General features: G+C 33.8%; 1 protein-coding gene and 3 pseudogenes across 2 annotated transcripts; 2 read left to right on the top strand and 2 right to left on the bottom strand.

Moving 5' to 3' along the window:
• Window positions 1–224: 224 nt before the first annotated feature.
• On the bottom strand, window positions 225–1,520 carry LOC106104763 (annotated as a pseudogene). The gene has a single exon (XR_001225693.1). The product of XR_001225693.1 is annotated as a beta-ureidopropionase pseudogene (transcript).
• Window positions 1,521–2,025: 505 nt separating this feature from the next.
• LOC106104917 lies at window positions 2,026–3,243 on the top strand (annotated as a pseudogene).
• A 1,712-nt stretch (window positions 3,244–4,955) lies between these two features.
• LOC106104916 lies at window positions 4,956–6,595 on the bottom strand (annotated as a pseudogene).
• A 1,233-nt stretch (window positions 6,596–7,828) lies between these two features.
• Window positions 7,829–10,549, top strand: LOC106104776 (proteasome subunit beta type-3). Its single transcript, XM_013284909.1, has 5 exons — window positions 7,829–7,958; window positions 8,182–8,387; window positions 8,870–9,038; window positions 9,654–9,782; window positions 10,391–10,549. The coding sequence occupies exons 1-5, from the start codon at window positions 7,956–7,958 to the stop codon at window positions 10,499–10,501; spliced, it is 618 nt and encodes a 205-aa protein (XP_013140363.1). The 5' UTR covers window positions 7,829–7,955; the 3' UTR covers window positions 10,502–10,549.
• The last annotated feature ends 2,084 nt before the right edge of the window (window positions 10,550–12,633 follow it).

Genomic DNA, 12,633 nt, shown 5'->3' with positions numbered 1-12,633 from the left:
CTTGGGTGGGCTCCAAGTCCGTTAGCGGTGATTTTAGGGAGCTGGTGATGTGTGAAGCAGTTTCATTTGTCAAGGTCTACAGAGATTAGGATGTAGTTTCGGGTAATAATGATGAAACGTAACTCATATTTGCACACAAACTCATATATACGCCTTTTATCTCTAATTAGCGACATTATTATGAATAATGATTCAATTATTGAAGTAATAAAATTATAGTCAGATAATTTATAAATTGTTTATTGAACTGAATAAAATGGTTAATAATGAAAGCTTAAAAATTATTACAAAAGCCTCTTCACTTGTCATTTTCATGTACGACCTGTGGCTTGTAATCCAAGTCGAGAACCTTCCTCAGGCTGTCCGCGTACATGTCGAGTCTTTGCGTCATATAGTAACAGCGACGGTCTCTTATCTGTCTGTTCATGTTCAAATCCATAGAAGCGATGAGAAGACCGTCTTTAGTTCGGGATAGTCCCGGACATCGGACGCCATCCGGACCACAGAAGTAACTTGACCCGTAGAACAGACCCAGATCTTTGTGCGCTGGCTTACCATCGGCTGAGGTGAATTCATTCGGGAACTCTTCGTACCCAACTCTGTTTATAGCGGCCGTGAAGTAGCAGTTGGTGATCGCAGCGTTCCGCGCTTCTATATTCCACATGTACTCACTGCCCGCTTCACCGGCGACTGTACAAGATGGGTTGAAGACGATCTCAGCCCCATTGAGGCCGTACATCATCCAGTTAAGAACATGGTGACGGCCGAAGCAGATGTTAACAGCGATTTTACCGTAGCGAGTCGCGAATACTGGATGACCAGTGTTACCTTCCATGTAGTAATTGGATTCGTTAAAATCTCCCACTCTCGGGATGTGATTCTTGCGATGTTTACCGATCACGTTGCCAGTGTCGCTGATCACGACGGTCGTGTTCCACAAGATGTCGCTGTGCTTCTCGTCACGTTCGAGGATAGACGAGACGATGACCATCGCGTATTTAACAGCCAACTCCTTTAAGAAGCGAGTCGTGGGACCTTCTTCAGCGGACTCAGCGAATTCGCACCATGGCTGCTTTTCCCGAGTACAAAAAGCGAAGGGCATGTTCCATAATTCATGGAAGCAAATTATATTGACGCCCTCTTGTCCGGCGACGTCAATAATCTTCTTAACCTTTGCGAATAAAGCATTCTTCTGCTCGTTGACCGGGCGATCAGTGGGCGCGGCTATGGAATGTTGGATAAGCCCTACCTTGACTATTCTCGGTGGCCTCGTATGTTCCTTTTTAGCTGGAAAACCGTACGCTGCGATTTCGAAGTCCGCCTCCTTGGCCGCAGCGATAGATGAATCTTTGAGTTTCAATTCATTGTGGTCCCTTCTGCCGTAATATATTCTGTTGAACTCCTGCAGGTCCCGGCCTGTCAGATTATTGTCAATTATAGCTTCGAGGCTGACAGTTTCGTTTTCCATTTTAATGGCGTCCGTCACCGAGGGTCTGTCGTGTAAGACTGATGTTGATTCTCGATCGTTCGCGCTATTTAAACAATCTGTATGCCTGTTCACAAATGCACTCAAAACATATAGTGTTATTTGTCTGTGTGTTGCCTTACTACATCCGATGAACTTAGACCCTCAGATAATATAACAGTATCAGTATGAAAAATAGCCTTATCAAAGGAACATTAACTACGGTATAAATAAACAATAATATAATAGATAGAATACTTATATTTGGGTGGTTGATGGGGCAGATAAAAGCCGGCTGAGCTTGATACTTGATAGTACTTTAGTAATAATTTCATCTTAGAATATTTTTAATTGAAATTTTAAACAATGTAATACTATTTTACAATTCATAATATTGATATTATCGTACAAAGTTACCTAAACATTTTTTTATTCACATAAAAAGTCGAGTTAAAACGTAGTCACTATAGATGGACCCTCAAGCCAGTTTAGATTAATTACATGGTAAATGTATGCAGAACCTGTACCTAGGCTACGACGAAGAATTTATTATCTACGTCCACATAAAGTAGTCACTGTGTTTACATCTCACAGTTATGTAACATGTACTCCACATAAAATCGAGTTAAAAACAAGATGGCGCGTTCTCAAACTCTCGATAAAATAGTTAAAGACAATTTAAATTTGGAACAAATAAAAGAATTCAACAGATTATACTACGGACGTGAAGATCACTGTGAAATAAAATTAAAACCGGCCAGTGTTATCGCGAGTGAAAAGTTTCAATTCGAAATAGCCGCGTATTCATTTCATGCAGCCAAAGAAGAGGTTAGAAAACCAAGGTTAGTTAAATTGGGTTTAGTACAGCATTCTATTGTTTTATCTACAAACGAGCCTTTGATTTCACAAAGAAAAGCAATTTTTAAGAAAGTTGAAAATATAATAAATATTGCAGCGTCTGAGGGTGTTCAAATATTATGTCTGCAAGAAACTTGGTCTATGCCCTTTTTTCTTTGCACGGGAGAAAGGGATAAATGGTTAGAATTCGCGGAATCCGCAGAAAATGGACCCAGTACGAAATTTATTAGCAATTTAGCGAAAAAACACACAATGGTGATAATCTCACCGATTCTAGAGACAGATAATAATGTTTGGTGGAATACAGCTGTTGTTATAGACGATAATGGGAAATATTTAGGAAAACATCGCAAAAATCATCTGCCAAGTGTTGGAAGCTTTAGTGAAATAGCATACTATTCTCCTGGTAATTTAGGACATCCTGTGTTCGAGACTAAATATGGAAATATCGCTATCAACATTTGCTTTGGCCGTCATCACGCTTTGAACTGGTTAATGTTCGCTATAAATGGTGCAGAAATTGTTTTCAACCCATCAGCAACAATATCTGAATTCGGCGAATCATTTTGGGGCATAGAAGCCCGAAATGCAGCTATCGCAAATAGTTATTACACCTGCAGCATCAATAGGGTTGGCAGCGAAGAGTTTATTAAAATTTTGGATAGTAAAAAAGTAACTCGAACTTATTATGGATCCAGTTATATAACAGCTCCGAATGGATGCAGAACTCCTGGACTATCCAGGGTAAGGGATGGTCTACTCATCGGAGAAGTAGACCTCAATTTGTGTAGACAGGTAAAAGACCATTGGGGTTATCAAATGACTTCAAGGTTAGAAATGTATTCCGAAGAATTAAATGAAAAGCACTAGATGATGTAATTGTTTATCCATATTCATAAATAAATTTTCCTGATAAACAATTAAGAACATTCATTTTGACCCAGTTCGAGCTTACCTTTTCAATTCTTTCACCCAAATTTTTTTTACAAAAAAATCCTGTGAGAATAGTGATCTAGGTAAAATTGTAGTAAATTTTGATAATATTTTCTTTCAGGCGTTTATAAATAAGAATTATAGACTATTCCAAGCGCCTATTACAAAGTAAAAGCAAAGCTGCGTATGTAATTACGTACTGTTTAGAAACAAAAGGAGCAAGTAAAACATACATTAGTCTGGATGTATTGCGAAATATCTGCTGTAGACGAATCTGTGAAAATAAAAAAGCCAAAATATGTTTATTTTAAGGTACACAATCTTTTAACATATTCCATAAAAATCTGCAGCTTGATATTGCTTATTGTAATACATACATACAAACGTAAAAAATAAATTCATGATGACTTTTTACTATAGTTATCTACAAATGTCTTTTTATTATCCATGTTTATCTACTTTTAACGCATGTTGTCTATAAATATTTAATAATTTTTCCGTTTTTAAATTAATATTATGATATTCGTTGGACAGTAAAACAGGTTATCCATTCTTCTCTTAAGCCCCTCTAAGTTTAACTTACAGTCTGTTTACTTGTACTCCAACACTAAATGCCAGCCTGTCCTGGATCTCCTGCCAATTAACTGCTTGATAATGCTGTACACCTATTATTGAACTGAACAATTGTTTATTTAAAATTGCAATTTATGCTGAAAGTGTGTAGGCTCAGTGATCGACCATCGACCACATTATTAACCGAATCTCTAAAGAGATTTCTTATAGGATACCGTATTACGATTTGTTTGACTCTAAACAAAAAACCTGTATTACCATGTCACGCGATTTCTAAGAATTCAATACTAGGTGTTTCCTCCTACATCGAACTTAATGACGATGCATTTTTTAGGTTATGAATCATAAAGTCCAAAGTGTAAATTCCACTTCGCTCAGTTTGTTTGACAGATCAAAGTACATTAAATTGTTTGATTTTTAACGTGTTAATTGACAACGTAGTATGACTCGCCAGACTTGTAGATACTTTCATATTTCAGACGTAGTCATCATTCGTAGTAAAATAGGATGAAATCAATATTATGAGGAAGTAATTTTGCTGTTGTCAAGAGGAAAAATGTGCAGAAATTTAACGATTTACTTTCATTAATTTAATTTAATAAACCACAGTCTGTCTATACACATTCAGTGTTTATGTTTAAATTACTTTAAATTAAGAAAATATGAGCCGCTAGACTTTAGTTAAATTGTTTTTCAGTAAGGTGAAACCCTGAATCATTAGGGCCAAATAATAAATGTAACCGAATTGTATAGATAAATATAAAAATGCTTAAAAATTGTGAAAATAATGGTGTTAAAATTAGCGAATAGTTTTGATGATATCTCCAACTATAGGTGGTATTTTATTACTTTTTAAGGAAACACATCATAGACAATATTGTCTATGTGTATTTCTTTGATTAGTCTATGGAAAAAATTGTAAATAAATAAAAAGTGCTTCGGTCAATGACCTTTACATTAGAACTTAAAACATATAGAGTTGGGACAAATTTAAATTTTTGTTTCGATTATTTTATTATTCATCGAATACCTGAAACTCATAAACTTTTTAGGGCAGGCTCCGATCCCATCAGAGGGGACGTATAGTGTGCTGGGGATGATGTTAAATAAAAATTAAGAAAAAAAGCGAGATTCGTTCCTTATATTTTTATCAAGAATAAAATATACAAACTACTTTCTCTTTTCGTACACGACTTGCGGTTTATAATCTATATCCATAACTTTACTTAAACTGTTCACATACAAATCCAAACGTTGCGTCATTTGATAACAAGTGCGGTCCCTCACCTGCCTGTTCAGGTTCAAGTCCAGCACTCCGATGAGAAGACCGTCCCTGGTGCGCGATAGACCGGGACACCGGACACCATCAGGCGCGCAAATGTAGCTAGACCCGTAGAAAGGACCGAAATCATGATGAGCGGGCATCCCGTCTCCTGATGTAAACTCGCTCCGGAATCTCTCATTCCCAACCCTATTGATCGCCGCCGTGAAGTAACTATTCGTTATAGCAGCATTCCTCGCTTCTATATTCCACATATACTCACTTCCAGTATCACCACCGACTGTCGCAGAAGGGTTAAACACGATCTCCGCACCGTTGTGACCGAACATCATCCAATTGAGTACGTGATGACGACCGAAGCAGATGTTAACAGCTATCTTACCGTAGCGTGTCGCGAATACTGGATGACCAGTGTTCCCTTCCATGTAGTAAGTTGATTCATTGAAGTCTCCCACTCTTGGAACGTGATTCTTCCGATGCTTTCCAATCACGTTACCATTATCACTGACCACGACGGCCGTGTTCCACAAAACGTCACTATGATTGTCATCGCGTTCTAGAATCGGGAGATACAATCACCATGGAATATTTAGCAGCTAATTCTGAAATGAATCTAGTTGTGGGACCGTCTTCAGCGGACTCTGCGAACTCACACCACGGCTGCTTCTCTCTAGTCGCGAAGAACATTGGCATGTTCCATAACTCCTGCAGACATAGAATGTTTACCCCTTCCTCGCCGGCCGTCTCTATAATCACTTTGATTTTATCGAAAATTGCCGCTTTTTGCAAATTAATCGGTTGATCAGTCGGTCGAACTATTGAATGTTGTATAACTCCAATCTTGACAATCCTGGGTGGTCGAATTTGTTCATTTTTGGCGGGAAAAGAATACCCAATTATATCGAAATCGAATTCTTCCGCTTTGTCCTTTGAATTTTCTTTTATAGGGACTTCTAAATGATTTCTTCTTCCGTAGTATATTCGATTGTATTGCTCTAAATCGTAACCGTTTAGGTTATTATTGATGATGGTTTCAAGGCTGTTAGCTTCGCCGTCCATTTTTCTATGCGTGTCGTCGCGCCGATGTTTTGGTTCACACTGATTCGGCTTTTATCAGACACATGGTTGTATCACAACACTATTTATTACATCATGATAAGATTGCAAAAAAATAAGATAAAAAAATAAACCATTGACAGACGAGACGCGTTTTTTAATTTACCTTTTTTGAATAACGATTACCAAAAATGGTAAAACAAGTAAACAAAAATAAAAATGTATTAAAAATTGTACACTGTATAACCCAATGTCGATTCTGCGAAGTTTCAGATTGTTTTAGATATTTTATTAAGTACTAAAATCAATCATTTATCGTTATTAGTATTCACTTTAACCTAACATAATATTTATGTTAAAACCTGTTATGTGTAACTATGACATAATAAAACTCAAGGTCGGTTAAAGGCAACGACCTCTCTATTGCCCTTTACATGTCCTTATAAGCAATGCTTCAAGAACGACGAACTAGTTGAAAACTGCATGCCAAAGTGCATGCTGAACGAATGCCTGAATGTTCCCTGCAACGATTGGGAACGACCGATGAGTGAATGAACGATAAAATGAATAAATGGGCATTGGGAATGGAACCTAAAACATTCGACTTTACAGCTAAGTACATCTTATACTAATATTGTAAGGAGGAAAGATTTGGACACTGACTTACTAAATCTTTCTACAATTGCAGTTTTAAACCATTTTTTTAAAAGATGCATGTACTCCGATTTGATTAAAATATGACGTAAAGAAATATTTGTCTAATGCTGGAAAAATAAGAATCACGTCACATTTTACGTTATATTGATTTTTGATTAGTCATGAAGCTTCACCTTCTTAGGCGTTTAGTAAAATCTAATTCCATTGTGCAATTTTTGATAAATTAAAAAAAAAATAGATATGATTATCTTGAAATAGCATTTGTTTTCTAATTCAAATTAATATATATCTATTTTCTTGTCCATAGCTTGGTCTGGTAGTATGAAGAATACAAATTCCTAGAGTAAAATAGAGCATGAACTGAGAAGAAGCCCAATTACATACTGGATAAAACTTAGTGATATTAACTAACTTGAAGAAAAAATGCTCCTGTCCATCTTCTAAATTTAAATTGGTTACACGGAGTGACAGAATTACATTACTCTAGAATAATGCCTAAGAATAGGAGAGGACGGAGAATGAGACTAGTAATCATGACGCATCAATTACTAAATGTAGTAGTAACGCTGACATAGCACTTGATAAATCTATGATCCCGAATAGTAAGTGTGACTACAATATTTAATTAAAGAAAATAGGATTCTTAATTGTAACAATGAGTAAACATAAATAATAGCTAGAAGAATTAATTGTAACGATGAGTGAGCCTTAACTAGAATTAGTAAGGACGGCGTCCTTAGGACGCTGACTTAGCATTATTTACAAAATATTAAAAACGTTCTAATTTACTGCTATAAAAGCTATCCAATGCTCTGGTATATAAATATTTCATACAAATACATATATTATGGATATCTTTGTTTACTTAAAAAAATGTACTAATTTACTTGATTTTCCTCTTAGTTTAATAAAAAGAAAATTAAGTAACTTTCATTGCATTTTTAATTATCTATATTTTTCGACATAAAATTTTTAATCTGTGTAGCGCCCAATGATATGTCATTTTTCAATTTGTTGTCTTTGGTTATTAAAACAGTTATTAGTTTCTTGGTTGCGCTAAGTTTTCTCGTGGTTACCAAATAAAAGATATAGATAGTCGTTTCTTACGATAAAACTGAACAATAATCTAAAATGGTAAGCTACGAATTGTTTCATTTGTGGTTAAGAATGCTTAGTATTTAAATGCAGAAGTGCCGGTCATGCTGTTGTCTTCACTATTGTACCAACTAGTAATTAAATTTCGTGTAGAAATAACAAACACAGATTTAAAAATTTACTCTGGGTCTCATGCTGCTATATTCAGCTTTTTCCTATCCTCTTATTGTGGTACTAAAACTTAAAATGGTGTTTCTTACAGTCCATTTTAGCGTACAATGGAGGTGCAGTGGTGGCGATGAAAGGCCAAGACTGTGTAGCTATAGCTACAGATAAGCGTTTCGGTATTCAAGCACAAACCATATCTACAAACTTCCCCAAGGTGTATCAGATGGGGCCCACACTGTATGTTGGCTTACCCGGCTTGGCCACTGACACACAGACTGTATTCCAAAGGCTTAAATTCAGGTATTGTTTCATGTTACTTTCTTACTTCTTTACTTCAGGTATTGCTTAATTTGACTAAATAACTAACACTAAATAGGTTTCTGTCAATACTTAGTAAATTTTTGCTTCCTTTTAGATAGTATTTTAGTTATTATGTACTTTATCAAACTTATTTACTTTATGACAAGGCATATAGTAAAACAATTGTTAAAACCAGCGTAAACAGTTGGATCGGAAAATCTGAAGTATATATTAATATTTAAAATAGCCATTTTTCTAGTTAGAGTTAGTATCATTAGCTTTATTTCCTAATTTATATTTGACTCTCAATACATATTTAGCTAAAATTTAACATTTACCCATTTATTAAAACTTCGACATAATACTTTTATAAATATTCTATGCCGCTACAATATTTTCTATTAGAAATACACTCACTAAGATTGTTGGGTATTAGTATTTATCTTGTATTTTACTATTTCAACAAGTTTATTTAATTTCAGGATGAATTTGTATGAATTGAAAGAGAACAGAGTAATGAGACCAAAGACATTCTCAGCGATGTTGTCCAACTTGTTGTATGAGAAGCGTTTTGGTCCATACTTCATTGAGCCTGTCATCGCTGGATTGGATCCAATTGATAACCAACCTTACGTCTGTAATATGGATCTGGTAAGATTTAAGTAATAATCAACTTTTGATCCATTCAGCATAGCAAACTTAGTAAAAATATTCATAACTTTTATACTTACTAATGAGTATGTATGTATTTTGTTGTTTGTATAATTTTTTTCATCTCTTTTGTTAACAATGTAATTAACTCTTAAATGCATGATTTTTTATTTAATTATGAAATAAAATAATATTTCGGTATAGGTTTTGAGATACAGATTAAAGGTGAAGTAATTAAAAAAATCTTGGTTTTAATAAAAACTATACTTTTGTTTGTAGACTTTTGGCAACAATTTGCATTTAAGGGTTAAATGTATGATGTTTGCTCTGTGAATAGATTAAATGACTTTATTATTATTACAAACAAATTATCCAATCACTGTAGATATAGAGTTAAATGCATGAACTTAAAAATGATGTAAAGATCAAGTTGCCAGAAAGTTAGCTTATATTCTGTTTAGTTACAAACAGGAAACATTCTTGAACAGGCTTGAGTTACATTTAATGTTTGTTTTGAAAATGGTTTTAGTTTTATGCATTTGTAATATTATATGATTGTTTTTTTTTAATTAACCAAATGAAATCTAGTTATCAAAAGGATTGTTGTTCTTATAGATTGGTTGCCCCAATGAGCCGGAAGACTTTGTAGTGTCAGGAACATGTTCAGAACAGTTGTATGGTATGTGCGAGGCGTTGTGGGAACCCAACCTCAAGCCCAATGAGCTGTTCGAAACTATCTCACAGGTAAGCTATTGCAGGTATTTCAATGAGAAGTTACATATTTTACATCTCATAACATATTATTTAGTAGCTCTCACCTGATTCTATTCATGTAAAAAAAGTAAGTACCCTATGTGTTCTTCCAGACTGTTCTACATCTGTGTTAAATTTCATCGAGATGCATTCAGCAGTTTAGGCTTCAAACTTTAACAAATATCCATCCAAACTTTCGCATTCATAATATTAGTCTCCCAAGACTCTGCCGGAATTTTAAACTTAGTAGGCTATCAGTCTTACAAATAAATGTGGTATAAAGTTAAACTTAACAGACAGGAATAAACAGACTATAAGCAAAATTGGTACTAATGCTGTTTATACTCAGTACCATGTTTATTTGTCAGACTGTATGTGTTCTTCCAGACTGTGATAAATCTGTAGCAAATTTTATCAGCCGTTAAAGAGATACTTTCTAACAAACATCATATTTGGCTCTTTGGCTAATTAGTTTGATAATCATTGATGCTGTACTAATAAGTATTAACAGTAGCTCAATACAACTATGGAACATATATTTTCAAATGGTTACATAGTTATCCAGTTATATGTGTTAATAAATGTTCTATAATGTACAGGCGCTGGTGAACGCGGCGGACCGCGACGCGATCTCTGGCTGGGGCGCGGTCGTCTACATCATTGAAAAAGACAAAATCACTGAAAAACACGTAAAGACAAGGATGGATTGATTTCTTTGTGTACATTTTCTCTCTTTTTAATAAACGTAATATTATGATTTCATGACTTTTATTTTTTGTATGATAGTGTTTCCATTCTTAAAATATCTGTTTTCGAATACACTTCAAGGCAATTTGGCTTTAAGAGCGGGCGCAAATGTTAACAATCTCCCAAAAACTTATTTTATACTTATAGTTTAGTCAAAGATTGCGCGTGATCCTAAAATCGCAACTCTTAATAAGTTTTGGGAGATTTTTACCATAGGGCTGTACATATTATTGAACTAAAAATTAGACAACACAAAGATTTTCAAGTACTGTTTATTAATATTGCCATATGAGAAATTTATGATGATATTGTTTGTCTCAAAAGAATAGAATTAATATTAAGATAAGGTAAATAAATAAAACTCTTGTGCTTCAGAAAATTTATAAATCGAATATTACAAAATTAAATGTTTTCAATCATTTTTTTCAATACACATTTTTGTCTTTACAAGAGTGAGACTAGAGATAAACAATTTCGTAAACAACGCGGTCGGGTTGGGAGCGAAATCCGTAATTAATACAGATTACATGCAACACCGTTAACAAAAACTTACCAGTACAAAATAACTACTAATTTAAAAAATACAACTACCTAAACAATGGCAACACATTGACTAACATTGTTTAGAAATCTTATGTCAAAGAATTTTTATTTAAACATCAAAATAGTGCTTTTGTGCACAAGATTACAAAAAAACGATTAAAAATGTATAACAATGTTTTGCATTGCTAAAAAGTAGATTATAATTTAGCTGAAAGCTTATGTATTAAAGATAATTTGAAATGTAGATAAATTTTGATTAATTAATGAAATTATACCAAATACATTTAAAAAAACGATTATCGATAATCGTAAGAAATTACTTAAAGTAACTATCACATAAGCCATTTAAATATAATTTGAACGAGTCCAATTAATAAAAAATACATTAAAAGTGTACATAGATATATAACCTATAGATGGAGTCAAACGACATTTAATCGATATTTGATTTTCAAAATGTTATTTAGTATCGTAAATGACAACACTGATGAAAATTACACAAAAGGCGCAAAAGATTTTTTTAGTGTCACTTTTGTGTTCCGAATTATCTATAGGTTATAAATCTATGTATACAATATTTTTTGGAAAATTGTCATAATTACAAAGACAAATTTTACCACAAAAAGATTCTTCAAATTGGTTAAAAGTACCTTCACGATTGTGTTGCCAACTTACAAAAAACTTTAAATATAACCTTAAATGAAAAAATAATACACATTGTACAATAGAAATTTACCAAATTAACTAATAAGATTTCGATAGGAAAGTTTTAAAAACATAAAAATGATCAAATAAAAAAACAGTCGATTTAAATTATTAAAAAACAGTAAAAAATGTTACGCAACCGTAATTTGAAATTACTAGAATCCCGCTATATAACATTCCAACTGTCAAAGACGTTAAATTGGCGCTAAATGAGTCCTTTAGGGTACTAATAATAATGGACTGATTCAACCATAAAACGACAACCCTTAATTCGTATGAATAAATAACAAAGTACACCGAAAATAACCTCAAAACGCTCACCTACACAGAAACTAAGCGATTAGCGCAGTGCTGTCGAAATTACAAGCAAAAAACTCTGAACATTAAAGAGTACAAAAATGTATTTAATATTAGAAATACACAATTCAATGTTGATTATATTTACGAAGTAAAACAGCCATAAAACGTCTAACAAACTTTACAATCGAACTTCACCGAAACACAATAACATTTGAAAACTTTTTCAACAATTATCACTATCAGTACTACCCGGGCACAATAACATGACACTTGGATCCGATTACATAACCGCATTTATATAAATCGAAAGATATCCCTTCTGTCGAAATTACTTATAAGAAAAGGGATGGTAAACTAAAGAAGCCTTTCCAGAGTCATATGTTATTGTGCCTGGGTAGTATTTTTTTTTTTTTCAATACTAAACTAGCCGACAGCAGAATATACAAGCTATAACAAGTTATTGAGTGCTCTTATTTATTCAGTTCGTGAAAAGAGCAATGCAGCGTAGGTTGAAGTCAATATGAAATTAGTGTAAATTAAAAAAAAA

This window comes from Papilio polytes, unplaced genomic scaffold (genome assembly GCF_000836215.1).
Source record: "Papilio polytes unplaced genomic scaffold, Ppol_1.0 DF823399.1, whole genome shotgun sequence".
Lineage (NCBI taxonomy): Eukaryota > Metazoa > Arthropoda > Insecta > Lepidoptera > Papilionidae > Papilio > Papilio polytes.
Note: the sequence above shows the minus strand (reverse complement) of the source record. Positions and strands in the feature narration are given on the sequence as shown.

Coding starts and splice junctions, on each gene's coding strand:
- LOC106104776 (XM_013284909.1), top strand. Junction 9,039..9,653: donor ACGTCTGTAATATGGATCTG/GTAAGATTTAAG, acceptor TTGTTCTTATAG/ATTGGTTGCCCCAATGAGCC. Junction 9,783..10,390: donor TGTTCGAAACTATCTCACAG/GTAAGCTATTGC, acceptor TATAATGTACAG/GCGCTGGTGAACGCGGCGGA.